The following is a 25785-nucleotide window of genomic DNA, read 5'->3' as shown; positions in this document are numbered from 1 at the left end:
ATGGCAATGCGATACACACAACCTAGTCTCGTGAGGGACTAGATCATACAGAGGTATGATCGGGAGCTACTGGAAGCTCCACTTCGGTGAACAACATGATGACAAGAAAGGCTATGGATTCAAGGAGTGAAGGGCTATGGATTCTCCGTGCGTGCATTGAATTTTGCATCGGATGAAAACCTTGGTCATCAGCATATGGGGGCTGTGTTCCACCAAGGGAAAAGTTTGAATGCAAGTACTAGTGAGTCCCATGGGAGGGACTTGATCATACAGAGGTATGATCGAAGCAGCTAGAGAGTTGGACTGCTCTAGAGCTCATATTCGCTTAAGGGAGCCCGACAAGTCAGAGGACAAGGTCGAGTAAGTGAACGTTGCTACCAAGGAAGCTAAGGAGAACAGAATCGGTGCAAACCCTATAACGTGATGGCATAGTCAATGCATGGGAGTTGCAGTTTGTCTTTCCATCGACCAAAGGGAGCTGCTTGGAGAACACAGAGGTGTTGAAGCAGGGGGGTCGAAAGGGGCGAGGAAGCGACGACGAGTCCAGAGGGACTTAGCTACCCAAAATCAAGCATCAGTTAGAATGGAGGTGGACTCGGAGGAGTACCATAGAGGCATATCTACTAATTGTGAAGAAAAGGGATGCAGATGCGAGGCGACGGATAGTAGTGCCATGGGCATGGCAGCGCCATGGTACCGCAGAGGCGAGACTTCCGTGAAAGTCATTGATCCCTTGCTTGTTAGGATCGAAGCGGCACTAAGAGGGGGGGGGGGGTGAATTAGTGCAGCGGATTAAAATGTTGGTTTCGACAAATCTTTCGTACGATAAAAATCGGAATCGGAAGTGCTTAACTTGAAAGTGTATTCGTAAAGTTGTGCAGCAAAGTTAATGATGAAGTAAAGCAAGTAAGAAAGTTTGCAGTAATGTAAATAGCAGTAATGAAATGCAAACCAGAGATTACGCCGTTTTTAAAGTGGTTCGGTCAAGTGACCTACATCCACTTGTGAGGCCCCTCTTCGATGAGGCTCCAACATTCCACTAGCAAATCTCTTGAAAGGGAAGGGTGAATACCCCTCTTACAACTTTTTACAAGCGGTTCACTCTCTTACAGATTTTCAACAAGAAAGAAGGAGGTGAACACTAGCAAATTGAAAACAAGACTAGCTAAGACTTTTCTAAGGCCTTTCTCTCAAACACTTGCTGCTCAAAAAGTTGTAATCTCAACTGAGATTTGAGGGGTATTTATAGGCCTCAAGAGGATTCAAATTTGGGCTCCAAAATTTGAATTCTCTTGGAGTTCTCGAAGCTAGCGGTGCCACCGCCTGTCAGTTTCTGACCCTGACAGTGCTGGGCGGTGCCACCGCCTACAGTGTTTCAGCCCACTAGTTGGGCTTCAATCTTGGCCCAAACTAGTCCGAACTCGGGCCCAATTGGTCCATACTTGGGTTATATGATTAATACCTAATCCTAACCCTAATTAACATGCTAACTATAAATTTAAAGACATTTTATAAGCTATTACAAAGTCCATAAGTCAAGACTTCTTCCGGTAAGCTTCCGGCGAACTTTCGGCGGTCTTCCGATAAACTCTCGGAAACCATTCTGCGGACTCCCGGCAAGCTCTTAAACTTCACGATTTGATCTTGGCGAGTTCCAACGAGCTTCTTCGGCAAGCTCCGATCTTTCTCAGCGACCTCCACAAACTTCCCACGAACCTTTCGGTGAGCTTCCAAAAAACCCTTTGGTAAGCTCCCTACTCATTCTCGGCTAGTTCCGGTAGCATTCCCGACGAACCTTCAGAATTCCGTCGAACTCTCAAACTCCCAATGAATCCTTCGCGCTTGACTCCGCACTTTGTTTCGCTTTATGTCTTTCTCATTATCGTAGTTATTCCTGCACACACAAACTAAAACTCTACTTCGATCTAGACAATTATTACAACGTGAATCGACATTCCGTTGCCCGGCACGTCATTGGTTGGCGCTTCGTCCGATTCTTTAGCACATCGTCCTCTCTTGCGGCTTGTTGCTCAATCGGCGGTTGACCTTCGCAACCCCGATATCCTTGGCACAATTCCGCTCTCCTTGGCCCGATGCCTGATGTCCGAAGCCTTCTACCATCCAATATCCTGACGTGATCTCCTCCGACGCAATGTCAATTCCTCCTGCGTCAACTGTCTAATCCTGATCGAGTAGACCTGTATTACTCAAAATGCAGTTAAACATCTAAACACAATCAATTAGTTTCATCATCAAAATCCGAGATTCAATAATCTCTCCATTTTTTATGATGACAACTAATTGATGACTAACGGAGTTAACCTTAACTCCTCGGAGTTTAAACAAACTCCCCCTATCAATATGCCATATTGATAGAACCTTGAATTCAAGCAGAATTCAAGTCATTGCAATATTCATTATGAATACTTTCAACACATCATCATGAACATATGCATAAAACTTTTGCATCACATGTCATGTCATCAACATACTTCTCCCCATTTGTCATTAACAAAAAGGAGAAGTACCACAATCAAGTATTTGTTATATGGGTTCAACTCATTGCATGAAAAACATAATGTTAAATTTTTATCATCATTCAATCTAGTAATTAAAGATGTGTAAGTTTAGCATGTTTGGTCTTCTTGAGATAGCTATTGATTGCTTCTCTTTAGACTACTAGCTAGTAGTTTTCACGATATGCAAGTTGCAAGCTAGCAAATTTTTGCTTCCTTTGCAATGTTTGAGCTAGCAATTTTGCTTCTGTAGCAAGTTAGCATATTTTGCATTTTGAGATAGCAACTATTTGCTTCTTTTTAGACTATAAGCTAGCAATTTTTATGATATGCAAGTTTTACTATATACAAGCTAGCAAAAAATTATGAAAGCAAATACAAGATAGCTTTCTTGTGTAAGCTCATGATTCTTGCTTCCTATTGCAATGTACAAGTTGCAAGTTTTGCTTCTTTTGCAATATGTAAGTTTTCAAATTTTGCATAGTGAGCAATATTTCTCCCCCTTTGTCATTGTCAAAAAGAAAAGAAGAATACCGTTTTGTAGTTCTTTTTCCTTTTACAACGATTTCAAAATCATGACAAAGGATGAATAATCAAGTTATGAATGTCAAGACAATTTTTCATCATGAATATTTTATCATTGCATGCATCATTATCATAAGTTGAAGTATTACATGCATAATATCATAAGTGTTTCATACATTCATATCATCACATGAAGAAATATAAACAAAAATTAGTGATGAGATATTACTTCATGAATACAATAAAATTCATATAGCATATCATGGTTTATTAGAATTAGTCTTCATTTTGGTGAATAGCAAAAAGAACGGTAGGAGAGCAAGATCTCAATTCATGCACATCAAATATTCAATCATCAAAATCATGATTCATCTAGAAAATTCTTCTCTTTAAATATTCAAATCATGATGAACATTCTTGGTTTACATAAAGTTTCAAAACATAATTATCAAGATCATGAATACTAAAAGACTATGAAACATTTCAACAAATCTCCTTTTAAATAGAAAACAATGTTGATTCATAAAGAATTTCATATTATAAATTTCAAGAGATCAAGATCGTGATTTCGATAAAAAATTATTCAAATTTAAATCATCAAAATCATTAACAAAATCCAAGAGATTCACAAAGATGATATAAATGGATTCATTAAAATCAATAAGATTGAGCAAAATAATTTTCAAGAATGTTTTCCTCTTTTCGATTGTTTCAAAACATATGATTTTGTTTCATTTATGCCTAATAAAAACATGTATCATGTTTAAAACCAAAAGAGTAAAATTTATTACAACAAAGATCAATAAGGTACTTTCATTATGATAAAAATCAATAATCCATAAATCTTAAGATTCATCATGCATAATTTCAAAATTTATTAAGCATGATTAATATTCATGACACTAAAACATGGTTTCAAAATGTTTAATATTTTTATTACACAATTTCATCATTATGCATCATTATATATAACTTTACAATGTCATGCATAAAATCATCAAATCATAGTATTAAAATATTAATATTTTCATTACAACTTTATGCATAGTTAAGTATACAATTGTCAAGCATAACACTTCACTATTTCCTATAAGCATGCCTATTTCATTTGTGTCAAATCAAAACATACATAATTTTTTAAAGCCACTATTATGTCAAATCAAAAAATACATCATTAAGCATCATCATTATGCATGACATAAAATCATCAAGATACACATGCATGGATTAATCCTAAGCATTATCACATATTATATAATTATCATCCCTAATGTTGCATACATCATTCAACATTTCAAAACATAACATGCATGAAACCTTAGCAATATACTTTTCATGATCAAATTTTTAATTTTTCAATGATACTAAAAAGGAAAAAAAATATGATATAATTTTTGAAAAATAATTTTTATTTCCTATTCCTACTATCTAAATTAAGCACTCATGAAAGACTTCAAGTAATTTCAAAATAATTCAAGAGAGTTGAGTTACTTACCTTGTAGTCGAAGCCCGTCAAAGCCCAATTCGCCGTTTCACCTTTGGAAGTTCTTGATTCATCCTTGGGTTCCTTCCTTTTCTTTGGCCTCTTCCTCCGTTCAAGTTCATTGTTTATTTTAGATTTTTGTTTAATGAACTTATTAAGATTTAGTGTTCGAAGTTCAAGTTCATAATTGTCTTCACACTTGAGTCATCGCTCAAGTGGTATTCATTTGTCCGGAGTTCCAAATCCTTTCTATTCTTTGGAAGGTGGTTCAAGTGTTCATCGTGTTCATCATGTGCATTGCGCACCATTTCATATGTCATCAATGAGCTGATAAGTTCTTCAAGTGGAAAAATATTTAAATCTTTTGTTTCTTGTATTGCGGTTATTTTAGGATCCCACCTTTTTGGAAGGGATCTTAAGATCTTGCTTACGAGATCAAAATTCGTAAAAGATTTACTAAAAACTCTTAGATTATTGACGACATCCGTGAAACGGGTGTACATATCGCCAATAGTCTCGCTTGGTTTAATTCGAAAAAGGTCAAAATCATGTAATAAAATATTAACTTTCGAGTCTTTGACTCTACTAGTTCTCTCGTGCGTGATTTCAAATGTTCGCCAAATATCAAAAGTCGTTTCGCACATAGAAATCCGATTGAACTCATTTTTGTCCAAAGCGCAAAATAAGGCATTCATAGCCTTTGCGTTTAAAGAAAAATACTTCTTCTCTAAATCCGACCATTCGTTCATCGGTTTAGAGGGAAGTTGAAAACCGTTTTCCACAATATTCCATAAATCCAAATTCATAGAAATCAAGAAAACTCTCATTCGAGTTTTCCAATAAGTGTAGTCCAATCCATTAAACAACGGTGGACGAAAAACCGATAAGCCCTCTTGAAAGCCATGAAGAGCCATTTCTCTCGGGTGTAAATCCGAAATGAGAAATACCGGGCTCTGATACCAATTGTTAGGATCGGAGCGGCACTAAGAGGGGGGGGGGGTGTGAATTAGTGCAGCGGATTAAAACGTTGGTTTCGACAAATCTTTCGTACGATAAAAATCGGAATCGGAAGTGCTTAACTTGAAAGTGTATTCGCAAAGTTGTGCAGCAAAGGTAATGATGAAGTAAAGCAAGTAAGAAGGTTTGTAGTAATGTAAATAGTAGTAATGAAATGCAAACCAGAGATTACGCCGTTTTTAAAGTGGTTCGGTCAAGTGACCTACATCCACTTGCGAGGCCCCTCTTCGATGAGACTCCCACCTTCCACTAGCAAATCTCTTGAAAGGGAAGAGTGAATACCCCTCTTACAACTTTTTACAAGCGGTTCACTCTCTTACAGATTTTCAGCAAGAAAGAAGGAGGTGAACACTAGCAAATTGAAAACAAGTCTAGCTAAGACTTTTCTAAGGCCTTTCTCTCAAACACTTGTTGCTCAAAAAGTTGTAATCTTAGTTGAGATTTGAGGGGTATTTATAGGCCTCAAGAGGATTCAAATTTGAGCTCCAAAATTTGAATTCGCTTGGAGTTCCCGACGCTGGCGGTGCCACCGCCTGTCAGTTTCTGACCCTGACAGTGCTGGGCGGTGCCACCGCCTACAGTGTTTCAGCCCACTAGTTGGGCTTCAATCTTGGCCCAAACTAGTCCGAACTCGGGCCCAATTGGCCCATACTTGGGTTATAGGATTAATACCTAATCATAACCCTAATTAACATGATAACTACAAATTTAAAGATATTTTATAAGCTATTACAAAGTCCATAAGTCAAGACTTCTTCCGGCGAGCTTCCGGCGGTCTTCCGATAAACTCTTGGAAACCATTATGCGGACTCCCGGTAAGCTCTTAAACTTCACGATTTGATCTTGGCGAGTTCCAACTAGCTTCTTCGGCAAGCTCCAATCTTTCTCGGCGAGCTCCACGAACTTCCCATGAACCTTTCGGTGAGCTTCCAAAAAACCCTTCGGCAAGCTCCCTACTCATTCTCGGCTAGTTCCGACAGCATTCCCGACGAACCTTCGGACTTCCGTCGAACTCTCGAACTCCCAATGAATCCTTCGCGCTTGACTCCGCACTTTGTTTCGCTTTATGTCTTTCTCATTATTGTAGTTATTCCTGCACACACAAACTAAAACTATACTCTGAACTAGACAATTATTACAACGCGAATCGACATTCCGTTGCCCGGCACGTCATTGGTTGGCGCTTCGTCTGATTCTTCAGCGTATCGTCCTCTCTTGCGGCTTGTTACCCAATCAGCGATTGACCTCTGCAACCCCGATATCCTTGGCACAATTCTGCTCTCCTTGGCCCGATGCTCGACGTCCGAAGCTTTCTGCCATCCAATATCCTGACCTGATCTCCTCCGGCGCAATGTCAATTCCTCCTACGTCAACTGTCTAATCCTGATCGAGTAGACCTGCATTACTCAAAATGCAGTTAAACATCTAAACACAATCAATTAGTTTCATCATCAAAATCTGAGATTCAACATTGCTCTCGTGGAGGGAGAGCACTTGGTCATGAAAGGGGCCGAGGAGGTGGAGCATGTAGAGGCAAACTCAAAAATACTGAGACAAGGCTAAAGGGCAGAGGCCAAGGAACTTGGTAAGACCGATGTCAATGAGTTTCTCATCAAGATAGCCGAAAGTGAAGGACTTCAGGTCATGCAAGAGTACACAACCAAGGAACGAAGTAGGCAGTACGCGGTGCTGTACCTTCGCTACTCAGGGTAGTAGACGGCAGGGTTGATAGAGAAGACGGTACAATCCTAGAGGTGACCAAATCTATTAGAGAATTACTCCAAGTTGGGGTGAAAACTTCCTGTATTCCAGAAGTTCGATGACATTGAGACGGTGAATCATAGTAGCTAACTCAAAGCAAGGAGTACAAACACTTCAAGTGCTTCAGAAGTGTGAGCAAAGAGTAGGCAAAGGCCAGTAACCAGCTCGATGTATGGAGTACAAACTTGAGGAGGCGGGCGAAGTCAAGTAACCTTTGCCTTCTCAACTCTTAATAGAATGGGCGAAACCGAGTACCCCAATTCTCTTATCTATCCAGCAGAGGAGCTCTACATATGTTCAAAGACCCTTCGAAAATAATGGAAGACAATAGTTGTCAAATCCTCACCAACGGTGATCAGTGTTACTGAGAGTAGATTGTCCGCTTCATTTCCCAACGAAATGTCAATCGAAACCGGAAGTGATGCGAACCTACTTGGATGTGACAACTAAGTGAAAGAAGAGTCAATGAACAAATTTTATAGAGGAAGAAGGACCCAAAACTTCAGAAGTTTGCGAGACGATGCTCGTTAAAGCTCCAACAAGCATCCACCCAGTTCAAGCAGCATGAGGCATTTGAGAGACTGGTGTAGTAAGGATGGTCTTTTCCTTCATCTAGAGGATTTGCAGGAACCAACAGGGATCAACACAACTCAGCCAACCCCACACTAGTGTTAGAGTCATTGGCAAGTTGAAGCAGCATGGCGGATCAAAGGTTCGACTACTCAAAAACAGTAGTGGAGAGCAGTTGGGAGCCAAGAGATGCATTACAACTAGAGCAGAAGATTGAAGACTCAGCAAAGGCGAGGAGTTGTAGTGTCGACAAAGGCTTCGACGAGGATGTCAAAGGAATAAGTGGGGGAGAATGTCACGGACAAACTTCTAAACAAGATGTTTGATGTAATGCTTATGTATGTCTGTGTCTTTTGGTATGTTCATACTTTGACTAGCATGTAGAGGGACAGTCGAAGGCTTAATAATCCCATTTTAGTTTGGTCTATAATAGACCATTTTACCCTTTGTTGTGCAACTGTTCAGAGCTTGTAAAGTTTGTTTGTAATTTGCATTATCTATGAAGTGTTTTCGGAGATGTTTGCTTGTGGATCCCGAGTGAGGCGTTTTCTCTATCTTGTTTTCTCTTTTGTGGGTCCTAAAGAACCATGAGAGGCTGACCTTTGCGGACGGACACGCAAGGGTGCCGCACGACTTAGGCAAAACCAGCTAAGTCCGTGACAGAACGTCCGGACTTCCGACGAACTCTCGAACTCCCAACGTGATCGCATCCTTGACTTCGGGACTTCATTTTTCTTCATGCCTTGCTATTGTAGTTAATTCTGCACATGTAAAACACACTTTGATCTAGACAATTAATACTAAGTATTAATTAAGTTGTCCGGCATGTCATTGGTCCCTTGACGCTTCGTCCGATTCTTTGGCGCATCGTCCTCTCTTGTGGCCTATTGCCCAATCAACTAGTTGACTCCGTAACTCCGATATCCTTGGTGCAATATCTGCTCTTCTTGGCCGAATCCATGACCCGAAGCCTTTTGTCGATACGTCGACCGATCCACCGATCCGACGTCCAATCTTCTGACATGTTCTCCTCCGGCACAACTTGATTTTTCCTGCTTTAATTATCTCATCCTGATCGAAGTATCATACGTCACTCAAAACGCAGATTAAAACATAAACAATTATCAATTGGTTTCATCATCAAAATCCGAGATTCAACAATCTCCCACTTTTTTATAATGACAACCAATTGATGATGGAGTTAACCTTAACTCTTGGAGTTTAAACAAACTCCCCCTATCAATATGTCGTATTGATAGAAACTCTTGGATTCAAAAATCCAAGCAAACATATCATGATCAAATCATGCATGACATCAACATACTTCTCCCCCTTTGTCATCAATAAAAAGGAGAAGTCCAACTATTCATGTGTTTGGAATATAAATTCATCTCATTGCATGAAAAATATAATATCGAGTTTTATCATCATGCAAGCTAGCAAAAATTTAGAAAGTGCTACATTATATTAGAATATGCAAGCTATCAAGTTTTATATATGCAAGATAGTAAGATAGCATGTTCTACATCATACAAGCTAGCAAAATTTATCATCATTTTAGAAAGTGCAAGCTAGCAATTTTCTATCGCTTTACAACATGCATAATCACCAAATCATCATTAATTTTAAAGATGTGCATGATTGTAAATTTTGCAAGTTTCTATTTTTACCTTTTAAGATAGGCAAGTTAGTGATTTTCAAGATAGCAAGCTCTTTCTTCTCTTTTAAGAAGTGTCATTTTTGCTTCCTTTGCAAAGTGCAAGCTAGCAAATTTTACACATGAAAGTTGGCAAAGTTTTACATCTTTTGAGATAAGCAAGCTTTTTGCTTCTCTTTATGATGTCCAAACTAGCAACTGTTGCTTTTCTTTGGGATGCACAAGTTAGCAAATTTTCCTTCATTCTTGAATTGTGCAAGCTAGCATCTTTTTCAGATGTGCACATTAGCAACTCTTTCTCCCCCTTTGTCATTGGCAAAAAGAGGGGAAGAATATAATTTTGTAGTTCATTTCCCTTTACATCAATTTTCACATCATGAGAATAATAAATTTGCATTATAAACATAGTCTCATGTTTATCATTCGGGCTAGTATATATTTTTTTTGTTCTCTTTTGCAATGTGCAAGCTAACCATCTCTTTTATCTTTTACAATAATGATTCACTCATATCATGCGATATACAAATCATAAAAAATTTCAAATCATCATGGTATCAAGAAGTCAAATTACATTATATCCTACTATGCATGATCATTAACTTCTCATTTGTATTTCATGCATAATTTCATTTCATCACATTCAAAATATCAAGAGAATTTTGGTGATGAGATACACATTACATGAATGCAAGGAATTTTACATAATAAAATTCAAGTCATTTATCAAGCTGTCGAGTAGCATATCATGGTTAATTTGAATATATCATTTTTAGTGAATACCAAGAAGAATCATATCATGAAAGAATCTTGATTTATAGAAAATTTTCATGTATCGAATATCGAAAAATCAAGATGATGATTTATAAAAAATATCACAAGTTATATTCAAGAGAAAAATTATCATTCATTTTTAACTCATTCAATTTGTCAAATCAATATTTTTTAGATATGCACGATACCAAACATGGTTTCAAATATTTAACATATAACATGCATCAATTCAAAATTTGAAATGAGAAGAGAATAATTCAAAGGTACAAAGATTTCAACCATCTCATAAACAAATGAAATATCAAGTGATAAATCCAAAATTCCATGAATCAAAATAATCAAAATGATCATCAAAGACAATCTCATGTTATTCCAAGAAATCAATATCATGATTTTGATAAAACTCATTTCAAATTCAAATCATCAAAATCTCAACCTTACTTTCAAGAGATTCAAAAAGACATAAACAATTTTTTTGGTCTCTTAGTGAAAAATAGAAGAAAAGGAAATTTTTCAAAAAAAATGCTTTCCTCCTTTTGTTTCAACTCATTGATTAATTTTATATATGCTTGTTCCTTTCTTTGATGCTAAATCCATGCATCATTCATTAACACCGAAAAAGATCTTTCAAAGAATCACAAAGTTCGATAATCACAAAATTCATTAAATCATTAAACATGATCTCATATTTTTAATCAAAATTATTTTATTTGTTTATCATAAAATATATATTTTTCATGATTGTTTTTAAAATTACTAGCATGATAAACATGATTCCTAATTTTTTTATATTTTCATAACATTATTAAACATGTAATTTTTAAGAAAAATAATTAACCTAACATAACTTATGAAAAAATATCATGTAATTTCAAAATAAATTAAGGGGGTTTCGATTACCTCATCGACGAAAGTCGTTAAGGCGTAGATTGCTACCTCGCCTTTGTTGATTTTCTCATCGTCTTTGGAGGAGCTCGATTCATCCCAATTTGTATTCTTCTTCTTGCGTTCAAAGCAAGTAGTTGGATTCTTTTTGTTCTTTAATTTTTGTTTCATGAACTTTTTAAATTTATTAGTGATAAGTTCATATTCACTATCACTTGAGCTTATGCTCGAGTGGTCTTCAAATATTCTAAGTTTGAAATCCTTCCTATACTTTGGAAGGTGGTTCTCAAGTTCTTTACGTGCATTGTACGTCATTTCATAGGTCATCAAGGACCCTATTAGTTCTTCAATCGGAAATGTATTCAAATTTTTTGATTCTTGAATTACCGTTACTTTTGAATCTCAATTCTTATTAAGAGAACGTAAAATTTTGTTTATAAGTTCAAAATCTGAAAAACTTTTATCAAGTGCTTTTAAGCCATTGACGATATCCGTAAAACAAGTATACATGTCAATAATGGTTTCACTTGGCTTCATTCGAAAAAGCTCAAAATCATGCATTAAAAAGTTAATTTTCGAATCTTAACTCTAGAAGTGCCTTCATGTGTGATTTTGCCATATGTCAAAAGTTGTTTCGCACAAAGAAACCCGACTAAATTCATTTTTATCTAAGATGGAAAATAAGGCATTCATAGCCTTTGTATTTAGATAAAACGTCTTCTTCTCCAAATCATTCTAATGGTTCATTGGAAGAGAAGACATTTCAAATTCGTTTTCGATAATATTTCAAAGTTCAAAATCCATGGAAATAAGGAAGATCCTCATTCGGGTCTTCCAATAGGTGTAGTCTGTCCCAATAAACATGGGCAGACGTGTAATAGAGTGACCCTCTTGGTTTCCGACATATGTCATCTCTCTTGGGTTTTAATCCAACTGAGAGTGAACCCGCTCTGATACCAATTGTTAGGATTGAGAGCACTAAGAAGGGGGGTGAATTAGTGCAGCGGATAAAAACGTCAACTTCGTTTAATCTCTCGTACATTGAAAACCGATTCTGACGTAAAAGCTGTTTCGTAAAGATAATAACTTTGAAAGTGTATTCGTAAAGATAGCTTGAAGGCAGCCCAGCTCTCCAGATCGGTTCTCGACCTGCGCCTCGCCGGCCCAGCTCTTGCCCGAGCCGCTCTGGATCGGTTCCTGACCTGCAGCCCACAAGCTCAGCTCTTGCCCGAGCATCTCTAGATTGGTTCCTGACCTGCGGCTCGCCGGCCTAGCTCTTGCGTGAGCCGCTCCAGATCGGCTCCCGACCTGCAGCCAGTAGGCCCAGCTCTTCCCCGAGCCGCTCTAGATAGGTTCCCAACTTATGGCTTGCCGACCCATCTCTCATCCGAGCTGCTCCAGATCGGCTCCCAACCTACGGCTTGTCGGCCCAACTCTTGCCCGAGTTTCTCTAGATCGGTTCTCGACCAGCGGCTCACTAGCCTAGCTCTTGCACGAGCCTCTCCATATTGGTTCTGGACCTGCGCCTCCCGAATCCAGCTTCTGCCTTGGTCGCTCCAGTTCGCTCCCGACATGCGACCCACCGGCACCAAAACCGGAACCGAGCTTAATCGCTCGGCCCCTAGGTTCATCTTCTGCCCGGGTCACTCCAGTTCGCTCCCGACAGGTGACTCGCCAGCACCAAAACTGGAACCAAGCTTAATCGCTCGGCCCCCAGGTTCATCTTCTGCACGGGTCGCTCTAATTCGCTCCCGACAAGTGACCCATCATCACCAAAACCGATACCGAGCTTAATCGCTCGGTCCCCAAGTTCAATTCGGAGCCGAGCTCACAACTCGGTCCCTAGGTTCAATTCAGAGCCAAGCTCACAACTCGGTCCCCAGATTCAATTCGGAGTCGAGCTCACACCTCGGTCCCCAGATTCTATTTGGAGCCGAGCTCACAACTTAGTCCCCATATACAATTCGGAGCCGAGCTCATAACTCGGTCCCCAGATTCAATTCGAAGCCGAGCTCACAAACTCGGTCCCCAAACACAATTCGGAACCGAGCTCATAAACTCGGCCCCTAGACTCGAATCAGAACTGAACTTATTCGGTCCCCAGGTCCGATTCAGAGCCGAATATATCCACTCAGCCCGATCCAATGCCCAAGCCACGCCTCGCGACCAATCAAACACCCGAGTCACATCTCGGCCCGAGCCACGCCTCGTGGCCAATCAAATGCCCGAGTCACATATTGGCCAAATCCAGCGTCCGAGTCACGCACATCGGCCATCCAACGCCCGAGTCGCATCTTGACCAAATCCAGCATCCGAGCCATGCACATCGGCCATCCAATGCCCGAGTTGCATCTCGGCCAAATCCAACATCCGAGTCAAGCACATCAGCCATCCAATGCCCGAGTCGCATCTCCACCAAATCCAGCGTCCAAGCCATGCACATCGGCCATCCAACGCCCGAGTCGCATCTCAGCCAAATCTAGCATCCTAGTCACACACATCAGTCATCCAACACCTGAGTTGCATCTCGACTAAATCCAGCGTCCAAGCCATGCACATCGGCCATCCAACGCCCGAGTCGCATCTCGGCCAAATCTAGCGTCCGAGCCACGAACATCGGCCATCCAACACCCGAGTCACATCTCAACCAAATCCAACGTCAGAGCCACGCACAATGGCCATCCAACGCCTGATTCGCATCTCGGCCAAATCCAGCATCCGAGCCACGTACATCAGCCATCCAACACCCGAGTCACATCTCGACCAAATCCAGTGTCCGAGCCACGCACATTGGTCATCCAACGCCCAAGTTGCATCTCGACCAAATCCAGTGTCCGAGCCATGCACATCGGCCATCCAACGCCCGAGTCGCATCTTGACCACATCCAGCGTCCGAGCCATGCTCATCGGCCATCCAACGCCCGAGTCGCATCTCGGCCAAATCCAGCGCCCGAGCTACGAACATCAGCCATCCAACTCCCGAGCCATGCATCTCGGTCAAACAAATGCCCAAGCCATGCCTCAGCGCACCTTAGCCAAAACCAGTGTCCGAGCCACACACCTTGGCCATCCAACCCCCGAGTCGCATCTCGGCCAAATCCAGCGTCCGAGCCATGCACCTTGGCCAATCCAACCTCGCCGCGCAGGTCTCGCCTCGTCAGTTTCGACACTTCGGTTTCGCCTCGACATCCCCTTACCGTTCAACCAACAGGGTCAATCCTGCCAGAATCATGGGGCACTGCCCCTCTAAAATGCCTCTCGACGAGTCAATCCATCCTTGCTGCGCAGGTCTCGCCTCGCCGGTTTCGACGCTTCGATTTCGCCTCGACAGGCCCCTACCATTCGACCAGTTGGGTTAGTCTTGCTTGGATCACGAGGCACTGCCCCCCTAAATTACCCCTGACAAATCAATTCGTTCCTCCCAAAAAAAGCCCAGCGCTGTCATATCCCTTAAACCTAGGCATGCCTCCCGGACCGCCAGTGATCCGTCGGCACGCCTCGGGAGGGGGGGGGGGGGGGGGGGGGGGGGGGGTGGGGGTGTGATAGGGCGTATTTTGGCCCTATGTGAACCACCGATAAACGCTGCAGACCGAAGCAACACCGTATGCCTCCAGAATCACGGGGTGCACATCACGTCAAGCTCTAATGGTGCGACTGTGCGGCCTGACCATCCCAAGAGCTGGGGGCGGTGTCGTCTGCTATTAGGGTAGTGTCGTTTGAAGCCGCTCAAGCACCCCTGAAGATGCCATCTCATCAGAGAGGTTGTTTCGCCCCCAGAGTCAACGATCATACCAGACTAGGGACTGACCAATTCCCGCACATAGGTATAAATACCCCCGACCTGATCCAGGAGGGGGGGGGGGAGGGGGGGAGAAAAAAAGATCAATTGATCACTCCACTGACTTGCTTATCGGAGGGGCCTCGATGAGATTGCAACTCCTCGCCTTTGTTGAGTCTTCAATCTTCTGCTCTAGCTACAATGCGCCTCTTGGCTCCCAGCTACTCTCCGCTGCTATTGTTAAGTAGTCGAACTTTTGATCCACTATGCTGTTTCAACTCGTCAATGACTTTGACTCTAGTGTGGGGTTGGCTAAGTTGTGTTGATCCTTGTTGATTCCTGCGGATCCTCTAGATGAAGGAATAGACCATCCTTACTATGCGCCAATTTCTCAAATACCACATGCTACTTGAACTAGGTGGATTCTTGTTGGAGTTTTAACAAGCATCATCTCACAAACTTTCAAAGTTTTAGGTCATTCCTTCACAAAAATTGTCCATTGACTCTTCTTTCACTTAGTTGTCCCTTCTAAGTAAGTTCGCATCACTTCTGCTTTCGATTAGTATTTCGTTGGGAAATGAAGTGGACAATCTACTCTCAGTAGCATTAATCACCGTTGGTGAGGATTCGATAACTATTGTCTTCCATTATCTTTGAAGGGTCATTGAACTTGTGCAGAGCTCCTTTGCTGGATAGATAAAAGAATTAGGGTACTCGGTTTCGTCTATTCTCTTAAGAGTTGAGAAGGTAAAGGTTACTTGACTTCGCCCGCCTCCTCGAGGTTGTACTCCATGCATCGAGTTGGTTACTGGTCTTTACCTACTTTTTGCTCACACTTCTGAAGCACTTGAAGTGTTTGCACTCCTTGTGTTGAGTTAGTTACTATGATTCACCTTCTCATTGCCATCGAACTTCAGGAATGTAGGAAGTTTTCACCCCAACTTGGAGTAATTTTCTAATAGTTTTGGTCGCATCTGGGATTGTACCGTCTTCTCCATCAACTCGGCTGCCTACTCCACTAAGTAGCAATGGTACAACACTGCGTACTGTCTGCTTCGTTTCTTAGTCGTGCACTCTTGCATGACCCGAAGTCCTTCACTTTTGGCTATCTTGATGAGAAGCTCGTTGACACTGGTCTTACGAAGTTCCTTGGCCTCTGCCCTTCAGCCTTGTCTCGGTAGTTAGAGTTAGCCTCTGCATGCTCCACCTACTTGGTCCCTTTCACGACCAAGCGCTCTCCCTCCATGAGAGCAAGGGATCAATGACTTTCACGGAAGTCCTGCCTCTACGGTACCATGGCGCTGCCATGCCCATGACTCTACTCACTTTTGCATCCATTTTCTTCACGATCAGTAGATATGTCTCTATGGCACTCTTCCGAGTCCACCTCCATTCTAACTGATGCTTGATTTTGGATAGCTAAGTCCCTCTGGACTTATCGTCGCTTACTCACCCCTTTTGACCCCCTACTTTAACACCTATATATTCTCCAAGCAGCTCCCTTTGGTCAATGAAAAGATAGACTGCAACTCCCATGCATGGCCTCTGCCATCACATTGTAGGGTTTGCACTAATTCTGTTCTCCTTAGCTTCTTTGGTAGCAACGTTCGCTTACTCGACCTTGTCCTTTGACTTACCGGGCTCCCTTAAGCGAATATGGGCTCTGGAGCAGTCCCTCCCATAGGACTCACTAGTACTTGCATTCGAACTTTTCCCTTGGTGAAACATAGCCCCAATATACTGATGACCAAGGCTTTCATCCAATGTAAAATTTGATGCACGCACGGAAGACCCGCCTTTGCGGTACCATGGCCTTCACTCCTTGCATCCATAGCCCTTCTTATCGTCGTGTTATTCACCGAAGTGGAGCTTCCAGTAGCTCCCGATTATACCTCCATATGATCTAGTTCCTCAAGGGACTATGTCATGTGTATGGCATTGCCATGAACTGTCTATTGCCTTCCATCATGATTCGCTGCACCATGTCACCTTCTGGTGACATCTCTATTGCATTCTGATCCTTATGGGATGAACTCAAATTATGATCCCTCCATGTGTGGCCTCTGCCAATACATCACAGGGTCTCTTTCACCTTCGATTTTATTCGCTCCTTTGGCAATCGACCTTCATCAACCTGCTCTTGGGTCACACCTAGATGAAGTACCGCTCTATGATAGTTCGTCGCCTAGTAGCTCCCGAAGTCCATTGACTTCGCTGAAAGTGGTCCACCATTATCTGGATCTTGGGCCTTTGCCCCTACCAGCACAATCTCCACTGCACACCGTTTCCTTCATGGCAACTTGAATGGAAACAGTGTGGCATATTCTTCAAGAGTACCTACCTCCGCGTCCTCTTGCCCCGTGCCAAGGCCTTCTGAACCCAACTTCGCCTCCGCAAGTTGAGTCGCCTTAGTTCCTCCATCAAATGCTTCTTCGAGATAAGGTGCATATGCCCAGAAGCTCCCTTCGTCTTTAGCACCATACAAGATGAGTCAATTCCGTCAGAATGAAGGATCCATAGAACAACATGATCCTGCTCTTGCCTCTGCAAGAGTTCATATCCTTGATCTATGTCCAAGGAAAGCAATGTGCCTCTGCTCCATGTTCCATCTTCTATGCTAGCTCCCTTCATGCGGCTTGAGTACTTCGCCAAGTTACACCCAAGTTGCTCTGCTTCTTGTTTTTGCATTGAGTTTATGGTGGCCCTCGCGCCCACCATTCCACGGGTCAGCCCTCCCTTGAGTCCGATCTTCATATCAACTCCAAGTATGTCTTCATTTGTGTTGCTTTGGGTCACCCCCCAACTTGATCTCGCAATGAATCCACCAATACATTCTCTCAAGAGAGATCATATGATGACTCCTCGCCGCTTGCTCGGTCCATTGAGCTTCGTGGAGTTGTTTTTTGTTGAGGTACTCCTCCTCAACATGTGTGGTTTGTTGCACATGATTCTCCCTATAGAGAAATCGGGATCTATCCCTCCTGGATAACTGTCCTGTTGGAGCAACATCTCTCTTCATTTCGGAGACTACCATCCCCTTGGACTACTCCGATTTGCTGAACAAACTGTGCATTGTTCTGCCTCCTACAATTGCACTTACTGGATTGCGACTCCATATCAATATAGCCCCCGCTGCACCACTCAAGGCTTAGCAACATGCTGAACTCGCTGCACACTTCAGCCTCCTATGGACGTATCCTTCACATGCCAAAGAGAAAGTTTCCATGCTCCATGGTGCCAAGTTTCGGTTGTCTTGGGATGACCGTGAACATTCCATCATCCGCATACGAGCCCATGCATGAGTACCGAATTCTTCGAGTTAGCAATTCTCCTCACCTCTATGAGCTTTGCATAACTCTTTCGGTCCCTGAGCAACTCATTCCACCTTGCATGGTCTTATCCTTTACCAAGCGCCTCGCTTGCCTTGAGCACCATCATGTATAGTTGTCAACGTTGAGCCGTAGCTCAAACTCAACCATCCCAACCTTTGTGCGCTCCACATTCTTCCAAGCTTGCTTGTTCTCGTGATGCCTCTTGCGCGAAGGGTTGGCCATTCCTCTGAATACCAATCTTAGATGCCCACTCCTCCAAGCAACTCCTTTTCCCTACATCTCCATGCCCATTTTCCCCAAAATGGTCACGCGTGTGCTGACTGCCCTCAACGCAGTCCTACTAGGTCCCTCACATTTGCATGCCAAGTATTTCTATGAGTGCTTGTCCCACTCTAATACCATCTGTCACGGACTTAACTGGTTTTGCCTAAGTTATGCGGCACCCTTGCGTATCCGTCCGCAAAGGTCAACCTCCTCGAAGCCTCCCATGGTCCCTTAGAACCCACAAAAGGGAAAATGGGTTAGAGAAAACGTTTCATTCGGAATCCACAAGCAAACATTTCTGAAAACACTTCATAGACAATGCAAATTACAAACAACCTTTACAAGCTCTGAACAGTTCCACAACAAAGAGTCAAAATTGTCCATTATAGATCGAAAATCTCTCACAAGTGTCCACATGATGCAACCTTTATTTACAAGCCTAAAGCGGCCACCAAACTCAATTAAAATGAGATTATTAAGCCTTCGGTCGTCTCTCTACATGCTGTGCAAATCATGAACATACCAAAAGACACGGAGATACATAAGCATTATATCAAACATCGTGTTTAGAAGTTTGTCCGTGACAGTATGCACTGATTCACCCCCCCTTTTAGTGCTAACACAATTATCGTTTGATAATAAATTATTGTACTTTTTTATTTTCTTCTCCATCAAAAATTTAATTCTTTAACATTCAATTATTTATTAATAAAAATCCAAAAGATATTTTTTCAATAAAATCTCTCGTAATATGATGTTTCTTTTATTGGTAAAGTAGTTGAAAAAAAAAGGATGCCTATATAGTTGAAAATTTAAACAAAAAAAAAAATTAAAGAAGCTATCTTCAATCCCTCTAGTATTATAATATTAAGTCATAGTTAGATATGATAAATTTAAATTTTTTATTTAAAATTAATGAGTTAAGATATTATCTTTCTTTTAGTGATAGTAAACTTAATATATTTTATAATTAAATAAAAATTAATTTTAAAATTTTATGTGATTGTCTTTATAGAAATAATTTAAATATTAAATTTATAAAGTTATTGTTAGTCCTATAATTAAATGTTAGATTGAAACATTGTTTCAATAATGAGAATTTTTTTTTCTTATGACATACGCTTATGATATATCTCTAGGAAACGAATTAAAAAATTAATAAAGAATAATGTTTTGAATGATTTAGATTTTACTATTCTTAATGTTTACATGGATTACATAAAAAAATAAGCTAAACACATAAAAAAATCACCAGAAGTAAAGAAATTTTTAAAATTATTCACATTAATATTAAAAAAATCACTTTATATTTCTTATTTTAGTAGAGAGAATTATTTCATCAATAATATATTAAGATATGATTATGTGTATCTAATATATGAAAAGTCTAAAACTATTAACACTCTTAAGGTATGTTTAAATGAAATTGAATGATAATTAGATAGAAAAACTAAAATTATATAGATGATGAATTTTATGAAAGACATGATGAGTCAAATTGAAATATTGATTCTTTTACTAGAAACCTACAAAAATGAGATATTTGTATTGTCAACAATAATAAGTGAGTTGTGAATAACAGAAAAAAAAAAAGAATCGTAAATAGTAAGGTTCTTTACTATTTACAATCTTATTTTATATATTTTTAATATTTTTAAACTATCTATTTTTAAATGAATGTAAATATCTTTTTCTTTTTATTTCTTCTCCTCTCCTTCTCGTCTATGACGTCAAGGTGACGATAAGCAAAGTCAAATAATGTCAAGCGAGGTCAACAATAAACAATGTTGATAATGAGCAAAAAGGTGATGAGCAATATCAGTAGCGAACGACATTAACTATGATGATAAAATAAGGGGCTCTGGAGAAAAAAAAGAAAAACATAGGTAATAAATACTAAGACTATAAATAATAAAATATTTTTAAAGGATTATCAAAAATAAAAGTTGTCAAAAGTCAAAATGAGCTGTGAATAATAAGTTTTTAAATATATGATGTGTAAAGCATCCTAATCAATTAGATTTAATTGGACAAATTTAAATGATTTTCATTAAATGCAAATGGTAAATTTACAAAATTGGGTATGTTAGATTAGATATAAGCCTTAGCTACTCGAGCACTCAAATTTTGTTGATAGGCATGTGGTATTTTAGCAATAATATTTTAGCCAAACCGAACTTCTCTTAACTTTGGTTCTGATAAAGATATATTTTTTTCCGTTTAAATTTTCAGCTATATAGACATACAATGTATTTTCAGCAACTGTACGTTACTGCTGGGAAAAGAAACATTATTCTAAGAGAGATTTTATTGAAGAAAAAAAATAAAATTTTCATTTTTTATTAATAAATACTTTTTAACGTCGAAGAATTAAATTTGAAAGGTCTATTGTGTAATTCGAAATGCTTTGGTAGGAATAGAAAAAAATAATTTTTGATGGAGAAGAAATAGGTGAATAAAAACAGGTGAGCTTAAAAGTGGTACAGTATCTTCTTGCTCATTAAACTCGTAGATGTGGCAAAGCTCAGACAGCCTGCAAACAGGATGAGCTCATCAAAGGGTAGTAAACAATGTCGACCAATTTTTTAGGTTACCAAAGGATTAAATAGATCCCTTTCTTATCGATGCTTATTCATTATTCTCGACAGAAGAGGAGAAGAGAGAATCGTGGCACTACAGCCACCCCACTCGCAACCATTACGACACCCCAAAGACAACGTAGGAAATGAGACCTAAGAGAGGAAATTTACCGCACCGCAGCGGTTCAATAGTAGCTTAAGACGAACACACTCTTAACGACACTACGCACGCAATACTTTACCCAAGCTTCGCACTCATGCCGTCGCCCCCTTTATTACGCTTTGCTTTGCGTCAGTTAGAGGGAACTTGGAACTTGTCGTATCGGGCTCCGATCTCGTTTAGTTTCTTCAGTCCGATCAAACTGTTGAACTCCTCGAAGGTGGTCAGCTTGTGGAGTTGGTCTCGGCTGGTGCCTTCCTCTTTCATCACTTTGAGGACGTCGATCAACGCGCGAGCCGACGCGTAGACGGCGGTGGTGGAGTGCACTATGAGGTGGAATCCCAGTTCCTTGAGCTCCTGTGGCGTGTGCAGGGGGGTGTACCCACCCTCCAGCATGTTGGCAGCCCTGAAACCATTGGTGCGCTTGCAGACCTCCCTCATCTCGTCGTCGCTCCGCGGTGCCTCCACGAAGCAAGCATCCGCTCCCGCCTGCACAAGGTCAAGCAGAGAGTATGCTCGTCAGAGAAGCCAATCCGACGGAATTGGAGCTTCGATCGATCGATATTTGCATGAACAGAGTAATCGATGGATACCTCCATGTAGAGGTTAGCCCGTGCAATGGCGTCAGATAGGCCACCGGCGGTTGCACGAGCATCAGTTCGAGCGATGAGAAAGAAGTCAGAGTCCCCAATGGCTTCTCTTGCGGCTGCTATCTTTGCGGCATGCTCATGAGCAGGTATCACCTAACATAAGCGCAGTTTAATGCATATTATATACGGTGGGATAATGTAAGAAGAGTTGATGTATGTTTCCCAGCTCAGTCGTACCTGTTTACCCTGCATATGTCCTGGTTGCCAGAGAAACAGAGAAGAAAAATACCAGTGAGATGGATGGATTCCATAGAAAACTCGTAGTAGCAGAAAGAAACCAGAAGGATCTGAGAGTTAAAAGATTGATGTTCTCTTACCGCACTTCTTCGGCCAAACTTGATCCTGGAATCAAGATGAAGGTGGAGAAAAATTAGATTTGGAAGTTGGAACGAGTCAGAGCATGGGGGTGGCAATGATCATTTTATGTATGTCAGGGCGGGGGCGTAGTGGTACCTCAAGAAACAAGCCAGCGGCACCGGTACCAATTATATCTCGAACAGTCCTTTGGACATTGAGAGCATTGCCACCTCCGGTGTCTGTAATATCAATTTAATTTAGTTGAGATATATTGCAAATAAATAAAATTTGTCGGGGCTACCAAATCATTGACTCTGCCCACATACTTTTAGTCCCCTTAGTTTATCCAATTGCATTCGATCTTCAGTTATCTTTTTTCTTAATTTCTTAAATTTTTTCTTAATTTTTTACCGAGGACCAAATTAAGAAGAAAATATTACCGGCATCAACGATGAAGGCAACGTTAGGAGCTGCCGCGCAAATAGCTCGAGCTGCGTCCGCCATCTCCGGCGGCCTTTGATTATTTTACCATGAAGAGAGAGAGAGAGAGAACAAATTTAGTATAGAATGAAATAAAATAAATCGCACGCTGGTAAAGAAAGTAAGACGGCTGAGGGAAATACGTGAGGAGGCCGATGTCGGGCATGCCGAGGCGGGAGGCGGAGACGGCGTAGCCGGAGACGAAGCCGGCACGGAAGCCCAGGCTCTGGAGGACGGCCGCAGAGAGCGCGTCGTAGATCCCCGGCATCAGCACGATGCCTTCCTCCTCGATGAGGCGGTGCATGCGCGTCTTCCTGGGGCCGGTCACCGCCACCCTCACCGTGGAGTCAGCCATCTGTGCCGGTTCCACTTACTACCGAGGAGTCTTCTTGGACTGTTGGACGTGGATGCAGAATGGTGGAGAACCAGTGGGCCGGGTTTTATAGCCGGTGCAAGGTGGGGTGTGTCGTCATTCCGCTCCCGCGGAGGACGGTAAGCCGCCTTCCGGGCCCACGCCAATGGCGGATATCGCGTTTTGGGCTCGCCCCAGATCTGATCCCGACCGACCGCGTCGTGGAGGCCACCAGAAAGTAATTTGGCGGGCGAACCAGCCATTTAAATATACACAGAGCCCGACGCTTTTCCTACACGTTCAGACCTTTCCTTCTCACCTACCAGCCTCGTGGAAAAACCGGGCTCTTTACGGGACCCACTGGAAAGTGGGCCATGAGCGACCGATACATTCAATCAGTCATCCGCGTCTTCACATCAGAAGCCTTACGTGGAGCCTTGTGGACCATCGGACCACTCGTCGACCATCGTGTCCGGGGACCACCTCTTCGTGACGGATCAATCAGAAGCCAGATCCTATCGCGAGTTTGTGACGCGAAATGACTCACTCAACCTCGATTTGCGCCGTACAATAAAAAAACGCCGGGTATCGCACCCTAAGTCGCAGGTCGAGTCGTATGCCAAATTGTGGCAAAAGTCGGGGACACGATTGCATTGTTGGATCTCCGCACCTCGTTTCCCATCTCATAATCTCCTGCTCTTATCGTCTCCAGCCTATTAAATTACACTGTGAGACAACAGTAATGTGTTGTCGTATGAGGCTGCTCCCCGACGCAGACAAGTGGTGCATCGATCATCAATCAAAACTCTATAAAACAATCCAATCACGCATGTGTATGATTGGCGGAAGCATGTGATTCACGACAACTTGCACGATTCAATATCGCCAGCCCGCACGACATGTTACTTCGCACCGTAATGTCGAACGCTGCTCAGTCATTATTAATTACAATATCCACGTCAGTGTCACGACGTGCTTCCTGTCTGTCGCCTGATCCGACGTGTCCGTGCTCGCTCGAGTACCGACGTGCGGGGTCCTGTTCCTCGTGGTCGCCTGACGTGTCGAGCCACATGGGATGAGTCCGTAACGCGTCATGCTATCGGGAAGTGGACCTGACATGATCCGAAATATAAGGCTTTCCATACCACACTCTGTATGATGCCCACATGGCGTACTAAGAAACAGGAACTCTTTATTTTCTGGATCTAATTGCTCCTCTACTCCAATTTACGTATCAAGTCACCACATGCTCTTGATGCCATCGGGGTTGTGTTGTTTTTTGTGGTGCAAGTGTTCACATGAATGAATTATTGGAGAGTTGATAAGGGCGTGATGTTTTCTATATGTAAGATGTACGATGTGACAACCATGCAATTTCTTGTAAAGCTGGAGGAACATTGCTCCATGGATGATTGAGAGAGCGAGATAGCGAAGTCTGTGGTGCATACAAACTCAATGATTGGTGACGATTTACCACAAGGGAGCTCGCCATCCACTCGAATATTTACTGCATCCATCTCTTGCATTATTACTTCTTCTTGCTGTTTTTTTGTGCACTGTTTCATATTGGATACACAACATTATATATTGAATTCATTATTGTAGACTGATGTAGTGGGTTTAATTATCATTACATCTATCTGGTTGTGTTGAGAATGACAAATATTTAGTTTCACATTAATTAAGAAGTAGAGAAACTAAAGAGTTATAAGCCCGTTAAATTATTTTTATTTTTAAAATATCTTTCAAGATTTATGATCTCTACAAAAAAGAAAATCGTGTAGGCACACTCGAAGCAAATAATTCAGTATGAATGAAGACCAAATATTGATTTATTAGGTGGTTCCTACTTTTTATCTATTGCTCGAAAAAAACTACTAGTTGGTTAAAAAAATGATATTAGTTTCATAGGTTTTAGATTATTTATATTTTTCTATCAATTTTCATTATCAATTCTTCAAGAAAACTATATAAAAAATAAATATACTGACTAATGTAGCTTATAAAAGAAATATGACTCATGATCTCTGAAAAACAAAATAATTCCGTACGAGCCTAATATCATGATGACTATTAAGTAGTTCATACTTTTTATCTATCACTCAGATAAAACTACTAGTTGGTTAAAAAAAATGAGATTAGTTTGATAGGTTTTATATTTTTCTATCAATTTTCATTACCAATTCTTCAAGGAAACTATATAAAAAATAAATATAATGACTAATGTAACTTATAAAAAAATGTATATCATCAATCTTGTCTCATGTAGTTGTGATCAAATCCCTTCTAATATTACAAAAAATATAATGATGGCCGAAAAGGCAAAAATACTCACATAAGTAAATAGATTGACAAATTTATTTGTTGAAATGTTTATTTTGGACCTCTCACATCTGTTGGGAGGAGGATTTGAAGCCCCACATGAGTCCTATAGCTCAATCAGAAAAGACATGCTTTGGTATGGTCTCAAACACCTAAATGATCATGGTTTGTCCCTTCACTTTCCAGTGAAATGGATGTGAAAGCTTCATGATGGCTGAATCAACGTGTCCATCGCGATGGTGATCACTCGTTCTTCTCTCGTGCAATTATTGATCCTTTTGGACTGGTTGGCAATTTATTTGTCACCCAATAATTCTTTTTCTTTTGAAAGAAAGAAAGAAAGAAAAAGATCAAATATTTTAAGATGTGGCCTTTGTTGTTCTCAC

General features: G+C 41.1%; 1 protein-coding gene across 1 annotated transcript; it reads right to left on the bottom strand.

The window, feature by feature from the left end:
• Positions 1-21160: 21160 nt before the first annotated feature.
• On the bottom strand, positions 21161-23150 carry LOC135634165 (carboxyvinyl-carboxyphosphonate phosphorylmutase, chloroplastic-like). Its single transcript, XM_065144431.1, has 7 exons — positions 22869-23150; positions 22686-22759; positions 22402-22484; positions 22266-22290; positions 22126-22145; positions 21892-22041; positions 21161-21787 (listed from the first exon to the last, which is right to left on the bottom strand). Exons 1-7 carry the CDS (start codon positions 23078-23080, stop codon positions 21431-21433), a joined length of 921 nt encoding a protein of 306 aa, XP_065000503.1. The 5' UTR covers positions 23081-23150; the 3' UTR covers positions 21161-21430.
• Between the last annotated feature and the right edge of the window lie 2635 nt (positions 23151-25785).

Source organism: Musa acuminata, chromosome BXJ3-3 (genome assembly GCF_036884655.1).
Source record: "Musa acuminata AAA Group cultivar baxijiao chromosome BXJ3-3, Cavendish_Baxijiao_AAA, whole genome shotgun sequence".
Lineage (NCBI taxonomy): Eukaryota > Viridiplantae > Streptophyta > Magnoliopsida > Zingiberales > Musaceae > Musa > Musa acuminata.
Note: the sequence above shows the minus strand (reverse complement) of the source record. Positions and strands in the feature narration are given on the sequence as shown.

Bases quoted from the DNA above. Each gene is read 5' to 3' on its own strand.
- LOC135634165 (XM_065144431.1), bottom strand. From the start codon at position 23,080: ATGGCTGACTCCACGGTGAGGGTGGCGGTGACCGGCCCCAGGAAGACG. The intron at 22,042-22,125 runs GTACGACTGAGC...CGCTTATGTTAG, and splicing joins GACATATGCAGGGTAAACAG to GTGATACCTGCTCATGAGCA. The intron at 21,788-21,891 runs GTATCCATCGAT...GACCTTGTGCAG, and splicing joins GGGCTAACCTCTACATGGAG to GCGGGAGCGGATGCTTGCTT.